Consider the following 16,167-nt stretch of genomic DNA (forward strand, 5'->3'; position numbering starts at 1 on the left):
CCCCCCCCCCAAAAAAAAGAGATTATAACACGAACAAAAATGAGGAAGAACATGAGAGACAATTGGAATTCTTTGGGGTGTTAGATGGTTTATTTCATTGTGCCAATTGGTGTAATGAGATAACTTAATAGTCTATTAACTCGTCTTCAATTTGGTACAATCAACTCACTCACCCAATAGCAATTTTGCTTGCAAAGCTGGTTTCCATTAATTATACCATCTATTTAACTAATGTTACATACTGGCATGGACATTAAAATCAATGTATGACTGTTATATATGTCTAATTCACGCAACAATGCACATAATTTATTTTAAAGTATTTTCTTTATAAGATAAAAGTACGTTTTTACACGTGAACTATTAATTATTTTTAAAGTCAAGGTCATCATATTTTTCGTTAGTTAAACTGACAATAGTGGTCAAGTAACTAAAGCAAGAAAATTGAAGTTGGATGAGTTGACTGCGTGACATTGAAGATAAGTGATTATATCCGTAAGTAAATTGAAGTTGAGTAGTTTGATTGGAAAAAGTTGAAGATAAGCGATCTAAATGAACATTCACTCAAAGTTGAGGGATCCATGGTGAATTTAACCCCGAAGTGTTACATATTTTGACAGTCAAACCCAAGGCGGAAAAAAATTATTTTAATTTTATTTAAATAATGAGAGCATAAAAACCTTCTTAATAAAAGAAAATTTCCCTTTATGGCGCTGCAAAATGATGATTTTGGACCACGCTGCCGATAAATGTACGTTAGGGACCAAAATGTGACAAATTTTATAGGCTGGTAACCACCAATGCAATATTCTCCTATGCTAGGGATAATAATGATAAAAAAAACCCTGCACTTATCTGAAATTTCGACAGAAGCCCAACATCGAAACATAATTCTAGTTCAATCCCCATTTCTAGGGTTTCTCCTCATCTCCCCCACCAATCACTCTCTCCTATTCCTGGTAAATTTCTCTTTCCAATTGCGCGTTTCAATTTTTCTCTATTTGTACATAATTTTAGTGCCTTTAAAAAAAAAATTTTTTGACTTTATCTATTGCTTTAATGTTAGACCATCTTCTACGAATGCTTAGATTAATATTATTCTTGTAAATAAATCGAATTCTTCGATATGATCTCGAATTATGGTGTAATAATATCTGGTTTCAGTTTTGGCTCTAGCTGAGCTTGTCTTCAATTTTCGGTTATGGGTGTAATAAATAATTCGGATCTTTTTTTGGATAATGTCACGGTGATTAATTATATGAAGTTCACAACCATTTTAACCTGTATTTGGAACATTCAATTCTACCTTTCTTGGATAAATTTTTAGACCATACTTCTCGCACTATGTTATATGCATGTAACGTTCCAAGTAATCACAATTCTGGCTTTTGCAGCTGTGACAAGTCCGTTCAACATGTAACAAATAATCGAATTGCTGAAAAAAGCTTGATTTGAGTGGTTAATAATAATGGTGCTTGTTATTACTTAAATTCCTTTTCCTTGTAATTTTGAAAGTTTACAAACCTAAACCATATTGTATCTACTGAAATATACAAAATAGAACTATTTTGTTTGGATAATTCAATGTTAATTTATAAGTTCCTCACCCTGCGGCAAATTAGATGGACTTTTGTTTCAATTTCAATAGAGGGTCGTGTTTTCCAGTAACTTTACAATTTACATTACAGCAATATTTCAGTATATGCATAACAATTCATATACCATACTTCTGTGCATTTTTTTATTTACTGGGGCTATTGACAACAATTAGATAAGAAAAGGGTTTCTAATTAGAGTAGATAAGAAAAGGGATCATAATTAGAACTTGTGACAGAAGGCAACAACAATTAGATTAGATAAGAAAAGGGATTCTGATTATACAGCTAGCTAAAAGAGTGGTGGAGCCTCAGGTGGATCCTGTACATTCTTCTTCTTAAAATAAATTGTTTTCTGCAGGAAAAAATTACAAGCAAAAATAGTAGGAAGCTATAACTTTTAGGCAAGGAACCTTCGTTGATATATGAAATTATTAATCAAAGAATAAGAGGAACCATGCATGTATGCTTGCCATAATAACATGTAACAAACCCTTTTAAAGACATCAAGGTTGTCTATGTTCAGAGTTTCCGCACTAAATAAACCTTAGTTTTCCGACACAATACATCCCTTGACAATGAGGATGCAGTTCACCTCTATAAGTCGATAAACTTTGTTAATTATAAGAAGATTCACAGTGATTTATTACTATTTTATTTGTGTCCATAATGCTAGTGTATCTATCAAAACTTTTCACTTTTATATGAAATAAATATCAGTTGTGGCTGAAAATTATGCAAGTACTTGGAGTGAATTGTAGGGGGATACATTTTTAGTTATTTGGCTGCGAGTAAAAAAAATTTGTTGGAGTAGTTTTTGATTTACAACTAGATCCTGAAAGGAATGAGTTATTCAAAATTGATCATTTTCTGGGAGCTAGAATATTAAAGAAAGATATTATTGTGTAATGAGGCGTATGTAGTTGGTCGCACTCTTTATATGGAACATCCATTCACCCATTACATTCTACATGCCATTCGTAAGTAGTCAAAGCCTTTTTGTGTGTGTATCCAGAAAGTATGACTTGGATACATGTTATGAACATATGATTAAAACTATACTTAGTAGGGTTATATGAGTTACCCATTTCAAGAAGATGCTGGTATCTTTTTTATTTGTGTTGTGTTGGACTCGTTTATGGTATTATTCTTGATGGTTAGCTATTATATTTTTAATGGCATCCGCAAATAGGTATTTTTACTGAACACGATTTCCCACACAGTTGGTTTCTGATTCTGTAATTGATAATCAGGTAGTTATTATTGCAGCTGCCAAATTATTGAATGCAATTTCCTTTCTGTCCCTTCAACAGAGAAAACGAAAAAGAAAGAAAAGCTCTTATTGCATTAGATAACGGGATACAATTTAAATAGGCACTCATCTTTAAAGAAATGTATAAAGTGGAGTTATTATCCCATTTAACCATTCTGACTAGTCACTTTTTTCCCCATTCTGATTAATCACTTGATCTCTTGAAGTTCCATGCCATGGCAAAGAGGAAGCTTATATTGATTTGTCAGTCTGGTGGTGAGTTTATGACCAATGATGACGGGACCTTATCATACAAAGGAGGAGAAGCAAATGCTGTAAATATCAATGACGAAACTCAGTTTGATGATCTGAAATTGAAATTGGCTGAAATGTGTAATTTGAATTATGGGACAATCTCAATCAAGTATTTCCTCCCGGGAAACAGTAGAAATCTCATCACACTAAGAAATGACAAGGATCTACAAAGGATGATTGATTTTCATGGGATTTCAGTGACTGCTGATATCTTTGTTAATGGAAAAGAAGGATTTGACCGAGATGCTCTCGAAGTACAGGAAAGCAGGTATATGTTTGAGTTGCACCTTGTTATATTAACTGCTTCCTTAAATGCGTTTCCTGTTTTCAATATGAATTTTCTGCTGTAATTCCAGCTTGTTGGCAATCCATATGCACCACCTTTGAGCAGTGATAAATAATGTTGACAAATCACTAGATTGCCAACACTTTTTGAGAAAGTGAGACTCATCAGCTCTATAGATTCATGATGTGGTGATTGGTTGTTGACACCTGGCTGGCTATTATATTTAGCTCCTTTTTGGTCCCCATATTTTAGAAACCCCCCCCCCCCCCCCATTTTCAACCGGATCCACTACTTTTATCAACTTTTCAACCAAACATTTAATCTACTTTTATCAAAATCTAAAATCTACTAAAAAACTGATTTTTAGCATAGCCAAACAGGGGCTTACTAACATGCTCGTATAAATTCATCAATAAAACTTGGCAGGGGAAGCGACATAAAACTGGCTGAGACTCCCCCTTCATTTTCAACCGGATCCACTACTTTTATCAACTTTTCAACCAAACATTTAATCTACTTTTATCAAAATCTAAAATCTACTAAAAAACTGATTTTTAGCATAGCCAAACAGGGGCTTACTAACATGCTCGTATAAATTCATCAATAAAACTTGGCAGGGGGAGCGACATAAAACTGGCTGAGACTGTGAGCCCTGTTTCACCCTCGGCTAATGCTAAACGGGTTGTCAATGATGTGCAACCGTGTGCTTCCCGTGCTAATGCTGCACCTAATGATGCTGTCTCTCCTGTTTATGCTCCTGGTTCTACTGTAGCAGCTGGTGCAACTGCTAAGAGATCGGGACCCAGTAGAGCATCAACTGCCTCAATCCCCTCTTCTGGCCCTGGTGCTGACTATGATTCGGCCTATGCACCGCTTGTCGAGCTTGCTGTTCATGCAGCTGCTCAGACCTCAACTGGCCTTCCTACAGGTGGTAGCCCAGCAGATACTGTTAAGAAGCGAAGGCGCATGGCCTTACAAAAAATTGGTTCCTGTGGACCCACTACTTCAGTCGCTGATAATGGCAGGAAAAGAAGATCTAGGAAGAAAAATATCTCTGCAGTCAATGACAACTTGGAGAAGCATCAAAGATATAATTCTCTGGGGAATGATGATCATGAAATCCTATCTGTTCGTGATGATGACTTGCCAGAAAACCTAGTTTTGTCATGGAAAGATTATATTACGGGGGTGGGCCAGGAGTTCAAAAGTGTGAAAGAGTTCCGGGAGGCACTGCAGAAGTATGCTATTGCGCACCGCTTTGTATATAAGTTGAAAAAGAATGATACTATTCGTGCTCGTGGCATATGCGCTGCAGAAGGATGTTCTTGGAAGATTCATGCATCTAGGGATTCTACATCTCAGTCATTTCAGATTAAAAAGTTCAACAATACACATACATGTGGTGGGGAATCTTGGAAGAATGAAAACCCAGCAAAGAAGTGGTTGGTTGGTGTTATAAAGAACAAGTTACGTGAGTCCCCACATCACAAAACCAAGGAAATTGCTAACAGCATCTCGCAGGACTTTGGAATTCAATTAACATATACACAAGTGCGGCGTCGAATTAGGGATGCCAGAGAGCAACTTCAGGGTTCATATAAGAAGTCTTACAATTGGTTGCCTTGGTTCTGCAAGACAGTGGTGGAAACAAATCCTGGTAGTATTGTCAAGCTTGTCACTAATTATGAGAAAAGACTTCGGTGCCTTTTTGTGTCATTTTATTCTTCTATACATGGCTTCCACGGTGGTTGCCGTCCCATTCTTTTTCTTGAATCTACATCTCTACGATCGAAGTACCGAGAAATTTTGTTGACTGCAACTGCAGTCGATGCAGACGATGGTTTCTTCCCGGTTGCATTTGCTATAGTTGATGTTGAAACCAAGGATAACTGGCTATTGTTTCTGAAGCAACTAAAATCTGCAATGTCAACTTCACAATCCATAACATTTGTCTCAGATAGAGAGAAGGGGTTAAAGCAGTCTATTCTTGAGGTATTCGAGAATGCTTGCCACGGTTATTCCATTTTCCACCTTATGAAAAGTTTCAAGAGGAACATGAAAGGGCCATTCCATGGGGATGGAAGATGTGTCCTACCTGAAAGTTTTCTAGCCGCTGCCCATGCTGTCCGACTTAATGATTTCAAAATGTTCACAGAGCAAATTAGACAGATCTCGTCACATGTTTATGATTGGGTTATTCAAATTGAACCCGAGAACTGGACTCGTTTGTCATTCAAAGGTGAGCAGTATAATCATATCACACAGAATGTTGCAGAATCATACACTAAGCTGATGGAGGAAAAACGGGAATTAACTATAATGCAGAAGATAGAAGCCCTGAGGAGCATGATGAATGAGTTGATAAATAATCGTCAAATGGAATCGAGTAAATGGACGACAAAACTCACTCCCTCGAAAGAGAAATTGATGCAAGAAGCTGTTCTTAAAGCATTTGGACTGAGAGTCTTTGCCTCGTCAGATACTCTGTTTGAGGTCCATGATAATTCTACTCATGTTGTGAATATTGAAAAGCGGGAATGTACATGCCTAGAGTGGAAAGAAAGTGGGCTTCCATGCTACCATGCTATTGCTGCCTTAAACTGTGCAGGGAAGAATGTTTATAACTACTGTTCAAGATATTTTACCACTGAGACTTACCAATCAACGTATTCGAAGTCTATAAATCCTATTCCTGGCATTGATAAGCCCATACGAAAAGAAAATGGCGATTCAGATACCATGGAAGTGCTTCCTCCTTGTCCCCCTCGTATGCCAAATCAACACAAGGAAGAAGAGAGCAATTCAGAGAATCCGGATAAGAAGACTGTCACTTGTACCAGGTGCAAGCAGCTCGGGCATAACAAAGCTTCATGCAAAGAAGATATATAGCTTCCATGTTTGGCCTTCTTTGTGTATACACCGTATATAAGCCTGGTTACTCCTAAGCTATAAGCGGTTTGGCCGAGTTGGTGCAGTTCTAGTAGGTCATTGAAGACGCTAGTTTTAAACAGATACTGGCTTTAGTCTTATGATTGAAGCACTTTTATTTAGTTTGCAGAATATATTATGTTAATTGAGTTGTCTTTTTATTAGTATGCTCTTGTTTGGTAAAGTTTCTTTTAGATTTTAAGCAATCAAAATATTTTTTTAACCACATATATTATAGATTCACAATTTTTATTTATTTTTTAACGGACATTTCATGGGATCCACGGGATAACTTTCAAAATGGCCGGGTCAAATCACTTAGCCTTTTCAATTGATAAAAAGTCTAAATTACCCTTAATGAATTCAAATAAGTATATTACAGAATTAGTCCTATCTTTTAGTTTTATCTTTTATTCCTTCTATTTTGAATATCAAAATATAAATCCATTCTATAATCTAATAAATTAGAATAATTTATAACATATTATTTGTATTTTTCTTTAAGTCTATTATATTTTTCAGATAGTATATTAATATTTTCTAACTGAGAAATAATATTATTTATATTTTCTAAAATTTTTTTCTAGTAAATTATCTAATTCTTTAATAGTATTTCCTGGCATTAAACTATCAATATTATGATAAATAATCCCTAAGTTTTTCTTCTTAGGCTATGAATAAAAGTCAAAAGAACTTCATAAATAACATGAGTGCAACAATTAATGCAAGTATTTGATATAAATAAATAAAAGATCTTACACTATTGAAGCAGAAGATAAAGGCAGAGTAAAATCAATGAGATTTCCCTTGAGCTTGCACCCATATGTTAATATACTTATATATAAGTGATCGGTGCCGTTTGAATTTAAGAAAGTGGGTTATGGTCCAACATGACTTCCGCACATAATTGTTTTTCTCTCTGACTCTTTTGCATATCTCACAATGGATCAAACGGAATCACAATTTTCCTTTCAACTCCTTATTAAAACATCACCTTGAATGGTAACAGGGTTCTCAATGCTTTCTCAATAATGCTAAAAACACCTACACACGGTAAAACAGCAACAAGATACTTGCACTAACCCTCAATGTTTTCACCGTTAGAGTATAAGTAAGAAAAGAGTTTTTGAGAAAGTAATAAGGATGAGAATACACCATTTTCAAAAAACTTTCATAAACATATCACGCTAATATCTCTCATATAAGAGTACTTATACATACTTCGGCAACACTCTTGGTACTTTCTCTAAGGAAATTAGAACTCCATAGAGATTATCTTATTACACACTTCACTTCAATGAAAGAAATTGAAATTGTTATAAGATTCGGAATACAAGGTAGAAAGATAAATTTTTAATTTAAGACTCGATACTTGCTCTTGAGAACTAGTCTTCAATTTATAGACTGGAAAAAACTCCACAGGTGTCCTTCATTATTGTTGCTTTCACTGTGTAAGATATTGGGTATTTTACTCTGGCCTAAAGTTTTCTTGTCGTAATCTGGAAATAATTGAGGTAAGCCCACAATTTTTCTTTATCAAAATGATTTTGATAAAGTAGTGATAAAGGGGTCCCTTACTTTTCCATATGTGACTCAAACCACTCTTTCGGAAATTCTGATGGGTCAAGAGAGATTGGTGAGATATCACCTTCAGTGCAACAATACTCGCACTTATGATTGGGATAACGCCAAAACTGTTTGCACAACTCTTCTTTTGTTTTCTATGTCTCACTAGCTTGTCTTTCAAAGATATGATCATACCATGTGTCGAGATAGTGCCAATCTTCTTATTTAGTGGGTGCAACAGCTTTACTGTAAATCATGTGATATTGTGACTCGTAAACCCAAGTATTTTGTTTTTCTTCAATAACCTTTTGGATATGCTCGAACTGCTTCTTATATCCTTTGGCTCTACGGAAAGCTATCATCTTGATAGTGTCTTCTGGTGTAGTTTCATGAACTTCACTTTTCTCTGGCCGAAAATGCTTAGAAGTGGTAGCTATTCTTATGACATGACTTACTGGAAGCAACTTATCTTCTTCATCTTCCCATTCAGGACAAGCAGAGAAAAACCTAATATAAATATTCTTGTGTTTAAGAACTTGACAATATCTTTCAATAGCTCGGACAACATCCTTTGGCAGCATAGAAATTTCTTTTAATGATTCAGACGGGTAAATACAAATTATATTTCACATTTCATAAAGAGTGCGAACCCAATAAGCTGGGGCTCGTGGATATAGATTAACTTTGTTATAAGTTCCATACGTTAGAGTTTTCATCCATCATCCTATACTGGTGAACCAGCAGCAGGCAAGATTGAACAATATGTATACCAAAATAAAATCATCTTTATTTTTGATATCCTTAATACCAGGGGTGTTGCAGGCTTTGATATTATTTGAGCGATTTAGCTCTGGTGTAGAGATACTATTCTTTGTATAAATTTTCTCCGGTGAGGGAGACAAAGTAGTATTCTCCTTGACAGGTAGATTATGAAGCTTAAATGCTTCTTGTTCAATATTGGCATAAAAACCTTCAGACTTATTGGCATTAGGGCTTTCAGATAATATAGCCATGTTGGCTTTCTCAGACACTGGCTTGGCAGCAACCATTTCCATCATTATTATCCTGGATTCTATCGCAGCTATCTTCACATCCATCTCGGACTTCAATGTTTCCAGTTTCTTCTTGATTTGCTCCATTCCTGATTAAGAAATCTGGAATAAAATTGTCTTTTCCTTTAATATGGACAATATCAAATTTAAATGGCGCAAACCACATTTGCATTCTAATAAGTGGCCTTTCAGCCGCACTTGTTCCAAGTTTATTTGTCAATAATGGTTTCACCTGAGTATTATCAGTTCTAATAAAAAATCTCTTAGATAACAAATAAGGTTCAAATTTTGCTACTCATTTCTTAACAACCAAACATTATTTTCGATCATATCTGGTTTCTACATCCTTAAAAGCACCTAAAGTCTATGTAACAAGTTCTTCTGGGCATTTACACAATGGATTACAAAGAAATTCTTTATGATTTTCTTTTCTTTTGAGGATCGCTCCCTAGTGTAATAGAGATGCATCAATTTCTAAAATATAGAAATCATCATCATTTGGTATATTTAATTCAGGTAAATTTTCACATATTTTCTTTTTTTGTTTATCATTTCAATATCTTCTTGTGTCCATTCCCATACAACTCATTTTCTAAGCTTTTTGGTAAAGTGGACTTTGTATTTTGAACAGTTTTTTATAAAATTTTTAGAATAATTTAATAATCCAATAAAGCTTTGCAGTTCTTTCTTATCTCTAATTATTTATGAAAATTCGATAATCTTTTTTCCAATATGAGGTTGTTGGAGTATTTTTTTTTCTTCTGTAAAATATACCATAAGAATTCAATTTCAGTTTTAGCTATTTCTGCCTTTCTTTCAGATAGGGCTAGACCATATTTTTTAACAATATAATAAAAAAAATTTAAGGTGTTCGATATGGTCTTTTAAATTTTTACTATGAATAAGGATATCATCTACATAAGCAATACAAAAAAAATTTATTGCTCAATAATCTTATCCATTCTTTGTTGAAATATTGTTGGGGCATTCACTAATCCAAATGGCATAACATTCCACTCAAATAGTCCTAATGGATTAGGGGTAGTAAAACTAGTTAAAGGTTTTGATGCTTCGTCTAGTTTTATTTGCCAATATCCAGATTTACAATCAAATTTAGAATATAATTTACTTCATTGTATTTGTTTTATTAACAAATCTTTTATTTGTAATTTATAGCTATTAGGTATAGTTTTAGAATTTAGATATCTATAATCAATTACCATTCCAGCTTTTCCTCTTTTAATTTCATTATGATTTCTGACCATAAATGCAGGACTATTATACGGACTAGATGATTCTCTTATAACTCCTAATCCTTAAAGTTCTTTAATTTGTATTTCAAATTCCTTTTTATCTTCTTCGCTATAAGGGAATTGTTTTTCTGATATCTTAACATCTGGATTTTTTAATTCAATGGTTGCCATAGGTTTATCTTTGTCCCATTTCGCTAAGGGATGTTCATGATAACATTCTTTTAGTTCAATTTTAATATTTTCTAACTCTTCTTCTAACTCGTTAATTCTTAATACAGGAATTCTTTGTTTTTGATTGATTTCTGTATAACATTCACCACGATTACCTGCAGAACTCTAATATCTAAGTTTATCGTTAATCAGATGATGTGCAATTCCAATTGCTTTATAAATTTTGGATGTTTTAATTTTGTGATTACATGGTATAGTAAATTGAAAACTATCTTTATTTTGTGTAAAAGGGCTATATGTATGGATAAAATTTTCTCCTAAGAGGATATCACATCCAATTTTATCTGTAGTGAATATTCGTGGAATAAAACATTCTCTATTTCCAATAATAATAGGAACATTTTCTACAAAATCTCTATATATTTCAACAATATCGTTAGTTGTTTGACCGTAAGTTGTTTTCTTATAATCTCTTTTCTAATAGTGTTCTGGGAACACATTTCTTTTACATAGGCAAATTCCTGATCCAGTATCAAGTATTGCATGAAATCTTATCATACAGTAGTCTGGTAAATTGAGAGCTATCTCAATATATGGACTCAAAATACTAGTTTTGATTGATCTAATTCCTTGTATCATATAAATTAATTCTTTGTTTTTATTAACTCTAGGCAACATTTTTTGTTTACCTTCAACAATTATTTGCAGTATGTTTTTCTGAATAATAAATGGTGATACATTTTCAAGAAAGTTCATTCCAAGAATATTGGGCTAGTATCTTTTCCTTTTCTATAATCTTTATGAATTTTAAGGTTTAGCTTAAATTGTTCTCCTTCTATGTCAGTAAAACTTAGTTCAAGATTAACAAATGTTTTAATTTCATATTTAATTCCATGATAATATGTAAGGGTTATTCCTTGTGGCAAATTTTCTTCTACTAAATGATCAACTAAGTCTGCTCTTATATGGCTAGTACAAGCTCATGTATTAACAAGGGCTATGATTTCTTCGTAGTTATTTTGATTATTGAAATATTTTGTTAATATGAGGAAATTATTTTCCTCACTTTTTTTTAAATCAATATCAATACTATTTCTAGGTATAGTTGGGTAATTTCTACTTGTAGATGGTCTACTAGAGCTTGAGAGTTCTCTAGTACTGATACTTCTTTCTATTCTTCTACTAGGCATTCTAACTACAAATTGTCCAAAAGTATTCAAAGTTGCTAATCCTTGATTACCTAAATTACTGTCTATTCTTCTAGATCGTTGATGAAAATCAAGTAATATCTCTTGTGCTAACGAAATGTTATAATCACTTAGCATTCTTAGTGATGTAAATTGTGCTAGGTTTTTAAAGTATTCATGAATTTCTATGAATTCTCTTGAAATTTTATTGATTTCTTTTTGGTGTGTAGTAGTAAAAGCATATAAAGCTTTATAATGTAAAGTTACAGCTTTACTTCTTGGTGGCATACATAATATATCAATTTTGTGATATAGATTTAGTCCTAAACTTAAGTTTTCATCTAATATAGACATGGCAAATTCAGGTCTTATAGTAAATATAATTTTCTTATATACAAGATTTCCAAAGATAACTCCTAATAGAGCGTCCATAGGATCATGAAGTATCCTGTTATCCATTAAATATATTTGTATAGGAATATCCATTCCTTCTCTAAAGTATCCTTTAATCATGATTTGGATTCCTCCAATCACTATATTCTTTAATCTTTCTCTAGTGGATCTTTTAATATTTGCTAATTCACTATTAACCCATTCTCTTGTAATTAAAGGTATAGTAGTATTGCCCTTAACATTTTCTATGTTAATAGGTACTTCGTCATATTTAGCAATGTATATAGTTTTGTTAAACCAAGGTAGCATTGGTCTAATAAAAACATCTTTATCTCTTAAAGATATCTGTTTTTCTTTTATAGCTCCATATCTCTCTTCATCAAACATAACAGTTTGTGAAGTTCCTTCTTCACTATCTAAGGTAGTTTCAACAATATCAATAATTTCTTGAGTCATATATATCTGTTCATATTCAGGTTCCTCAATCTCTTTAATATCAAGCTCATAAATTGAGTCTGTTTCAGATAATTTGCCTAAATCTTCAATTATCTCATATTCTAAATCGTATTCAATTTCTTCCATTAATTTAATGTATTTAACATTTTCTCTTTTATTTTTATTAGGATAGTTGGGAGAGATATGTCCTAATTCATTACAGGTAAAACATTTACATTTTTTATAAAATTCTTCCTTAGATTTCTTCTGAGGCCTCTTATACTGGTTATATTCCTTATTCCAAGGTTTTTTCTTCTTAAAATATTTTTTTTGGTTCTTAAAGCCTTTCTTTTTCTTCCAAGGTTTTAAATATTTCTTAAATTTCTTTTTATAATATGATTTTTTAGATGGTTGGTGACAGCCAAATTGTGGTACAGATGTTATTTCACCATAACAACATAAACTAGCTTTTTTACCATGTTTTCTAAACTATCAGCTTTGTGGTTAGGGTCTTCCCATTCTATTTTACTCCAATAGATTTGGTAATCTTCACATAGCTTCTGACCCCATGGCCAAGGTAATTTAAGAAAATATCTATTTAATAATTTTTTATCTTCTTCTGATAGATTCCATTCTTTTATAGATTTAGATGCTTTGATATATATCTTTTCAACTTTTCTTAGTATATTCATTTAATTCACACATATCACAAATTTTTAATAGTTCCATTTCTCTTTCAGCTTGTAAAGTTTTTTTGAGTAATCATATCAATTTTAGTTTCAGGTATAACTTTTCCTAATAATAGGCGTCTAAAAAAATTTTCAATTCGTTTTAACACTACTTTAAAATTTTTAGCATCTAAACTTTCATTGCTATCTATGGTAGTTGTAGATTTTTTGCCATATTTAATTTTATTTTTAGTTTCTTAGAAGTTCTTCTCCAGATATCTGAAGTAATTCCTCTAAAGGTGTGGATTATAAAGTTATAGGCTTAAGTGATATTCCATTTATGAAAAGCAACAGCTAAATCAGTGGCTTTTGCCCAAGAGTCAATAATTTCACTTTTATTATTGCTATCATCAATATCTAACCATATTCTTGTAGTAAGAATTTGTTCAGTAAATAATTTTACTGGATTATTATCTCTAAGACGTATATGTTTGGTTGATATAGTTTTTGGTTCCTTTCTAAAATTGTAGTCTTCTTGTTCTTTTGTCCATTCAAAATTTCAGTCATTGGATTCAACTTGAGTCCAATCTGTATTAATATTAGTTCCACTAGTTTCTCCAATTAATGGCCGATTTTCAACTTGTTGATTTAAAGTTGGAGTATTAATTTCAGTAGTTTCTTCTTTAGGTCGAGGATCATTTATATATATATTTTCAGTTTGCATAGCTAATTGTTCTAAGCTTTGTTTATAAGCTTCTAATTCTTCTCTAGTAGTTTCAAAGAATTTTGTTTCTAATTCTTCTATAACATATGCCGGTAAGGATGGTTCAATAGTGACATAAAAATCTTTTTTATTTTTTTATTCTTTAAATTTTGATTCAATCTGTTTATATAGGATTCCCATCTTAATATTGTTATTAACAATTTATAAATTTAATTCCATATTTTTTATACTAGTCATGACATCTTGATTTATAATGTCTGATTTTCCTAAAGGCTTCGCATAATTATCATATTGTTTTAAAAATTGATATATGATAATATCTTCCTCTTCATATTTGACAGATTCATCTACCAAGATATGTAATACTTTATTTTTTGTTTCAATTAATTGTTGAGAATTATTAATTTGTTTTATTTCTTCACTTAGAGATTTATATTCGGTACTTAAATTTGTTGCTAATTCTTGCAATTTAATACGATTAGTATTAGTTAATATACCAATATTTTGTAATTCTTCCAAAATCATTTTATCTTTTCTATTCATTTTAAATAAAATATTCTTCAGTTTCGTTACTAGGCTCTGATACCAATTTTTTACGAGGCGAAAAAATTAAAGATAAAAATTTGAGGCTTAATTGAACTCTTTTAAAATTAAGATTGCTTGGTTATAAATTTTATGTTGGAGGTATTTTAGGTAGATTTTAGCCTTTGAATGGTCAAAGGCCGTTTTTCCAAAATGGATCAATTCCATATATTTCCTGAGATCCACTATGTTTGATTTCTCATTATCTTTTCACTTTCGTTGAGAAAAAAACGATATTATTTTCTTGGGTTGTTATTGAGGGTAAACTTTAATATGCTAGTGAGAATTGTTCTTCTCGTCATTGATTGATATCGACGAGTTGACCTTGCAGAAAATTGTCTTTAACTCTGATTGACTCATTTTCATTTAGAGTTAATATTAAAGATATCTCTAAGGTTTATCTTATTATCATACGTATACTTCACGTCTTTACAAAATTATAGAAATCTCCCATGTCTTGTGGCGAGTTCTTCTTTTACTTGGAATTCTACTTATTAAAAAAAAATCAAATATAAAATGTTGATTTTAATTTTAATTTTTTTCTAAATTAGTACGAGGGGAACATAAAGATAAAAAAGAATTAACTAAACAATAAGGTATTTTGTAAAGAAAATAAAAATAAAAATAAAAATAAAAAATTATATGACAACCCTTTCATCATCAACAACCAACTTACCTACCACTGCCCAAGAATCGAAGTAGGATTGTGCGCACAACTTTGCTTATAACGACCAAAGAATGTAACAAATAATAAGAGTAATGTTATTCATAGTGAAATTTACTGATAAACATAGTTATCCTATGTGACATATAAATGACAATTTGTTATTTGATACATTAATGTTGTAATTTCTTATGACCTTATGCATTTATATCATGCAGGATGATTACTGATAATATTCACTATGAATAACATTGTTCAATAATAATTTATCCACATCCCTTGAATCTTGATTTTCCGGCAATGTCACTTCCAACTACTACTTCAAGTTCAGACAAACAAGTTGGAGCTGCCTTCATCACTTGTAAAGCTGCAGGAGTCCAAGCAAGGTAGACGCGAGCCCAGAAAGAAAAAAGATATTGCACTTTTGTCCTTTGTTATGTTTGGTAGAGTGCATATAATATTGGACAATATTACCCAAAAATAAATAAATAAATAAAAATAAAAAAGTTGAAATCTTGTCCATTATACTGTCAAATAAAATGCACTAAACCTGCCTTTGATGTTCTCAAAATGCATATTATGTAATTCCTAAAAAGATCTTCAATTTGATGTTCCTCTGTGCTACAGCAAAGGCTTGTGGAGTGACAGACTAGTTGAATCCAAATGACTATGATGAACAAATCGCACAGTTTTATTTTCTTTTTTCACAGCAACTTTTGCACACTCGTAACTATATTCTTGATGGTACATCAATGTCGAATAGTTTCCAGATAATAAAGCGCATGAAGGACTAGTGCCGACTACGCATTTGAATGCATAGAAGAATAGAAGATACATGAATGATTACTACAGCTTTACAGTCGTGATGTAATTTTTTGATTTCATTTCTACATAGTTAAGATTTCATTTTGAATTGTTTATCTATAAAGATTTTTTTCTGTTGAACTTGGCGTGCCAAAAATGAAACCAGAAATAGCAGCTCATTATGGATTGTTTATTACTGGAAGAACACTGAAAGGATCTCTTTTGGGTGGATAGAAACCAAAATCTGATCTTCCTTCATTAGTCAATATGTATCTAAAACAGGTAAGGACTA

At 32.2% G+C, this 16,167-nt stretch overlaps 2 protein-coding genes across 2 annotated transcripts; one reads left to right on the forward strand and one right to left on the reverse strand.

The window, feature by feature from the left end:
* Window positions 1–873: 873 nt before the first annotated feature.
* On the forward strand, window positions 874–6,599 carry LOC111405408. Its single transcript, XM_023034269.1, has 3 exons — window positions 874–959; window positions 3,075–3,430; window positions 4,066–6,599. Exons 2-3 carry the CDS (start codon window positions 3,084–3,086, stop codon window positions 6,335–6,337), a joined length of 2,619 nt encoding a protein of 872 aa, XP_022890037.1. The 5' UTR covers window positions 874–959; window positions 3,075–3,083; the 3' UTR covers window positions 6,338–6,599.
* A 3,711-nt stretch (window positions 6,600–10,310) lies between these two features.
* LOC111406501 lies at window positions 10,311–12,580 on the reverse strand. The gene is made up of 3 exons (XM_023035914.1): window positions 11,485–12,580; window positions 10,928–10,984; window positions 10,311–10,573 (listed from the first exon to the last, which is right to left on the reverse strand). Exons 1-3 carry the CDS (start codon window positions 12,578–12,580, stop codon window positions 10,311–10,313), a joined length of 1,416 nt encoding a protein of 471 aa, XP_022891682.1.
* Window positions 12,581–16,167: the final 3,587 nt, after the last annotated feature.

Source organism: Olea europaea, chromosome 12 (genome assembly GCF_002742605.1).
Source record: "Olea europaea var. sylvestris chromosome 12, O_europaea_v1, whole genome shotgun sequence".
Taxonomy (NCBI): Eukaryota; Viridiplantae; Streptophyta; class Magnoliopsida; order Lamiales; family Oleaceae; genus Olea; species Olea europaea.

Coding starts and splice junctions, on each gene's coding strand:
- LOC111406501 (XM_023035914.1), bottom strand. CDS start 12,580: ATGGAAGAAATTGAATACGATTTAGAATATGAGATAATTGAAGATTTA. Junction 10,985..11,484: donor TGATATTGATTTAAAAAAAA/GTGAGGAAAATA, acceptor TCAATTTACCAG/ACTACTGTATGATAAGATTT. Junction 10,574..10,927: donor TGGATCAGGAATTTGCCTAT/GTAAAAGAAATG, acceptor AGAGTTCTGCAG/GTAATCGTGGTGAATGTTAT.
- LOC111405408 (XM_023034269.1), top strand. CDS start 3,084: ATGGCAAAGAGGAAGCTTATATTGATTTGTCAGTCTGGTGGTGAGTTT. Junction 3,431..4,065: donor CTCGAAGTACAGGAAAGCAG/GTATATGTTTGA, acceptor AAAACTTGGCAG/GGGGAGCGACATAAAACTGG.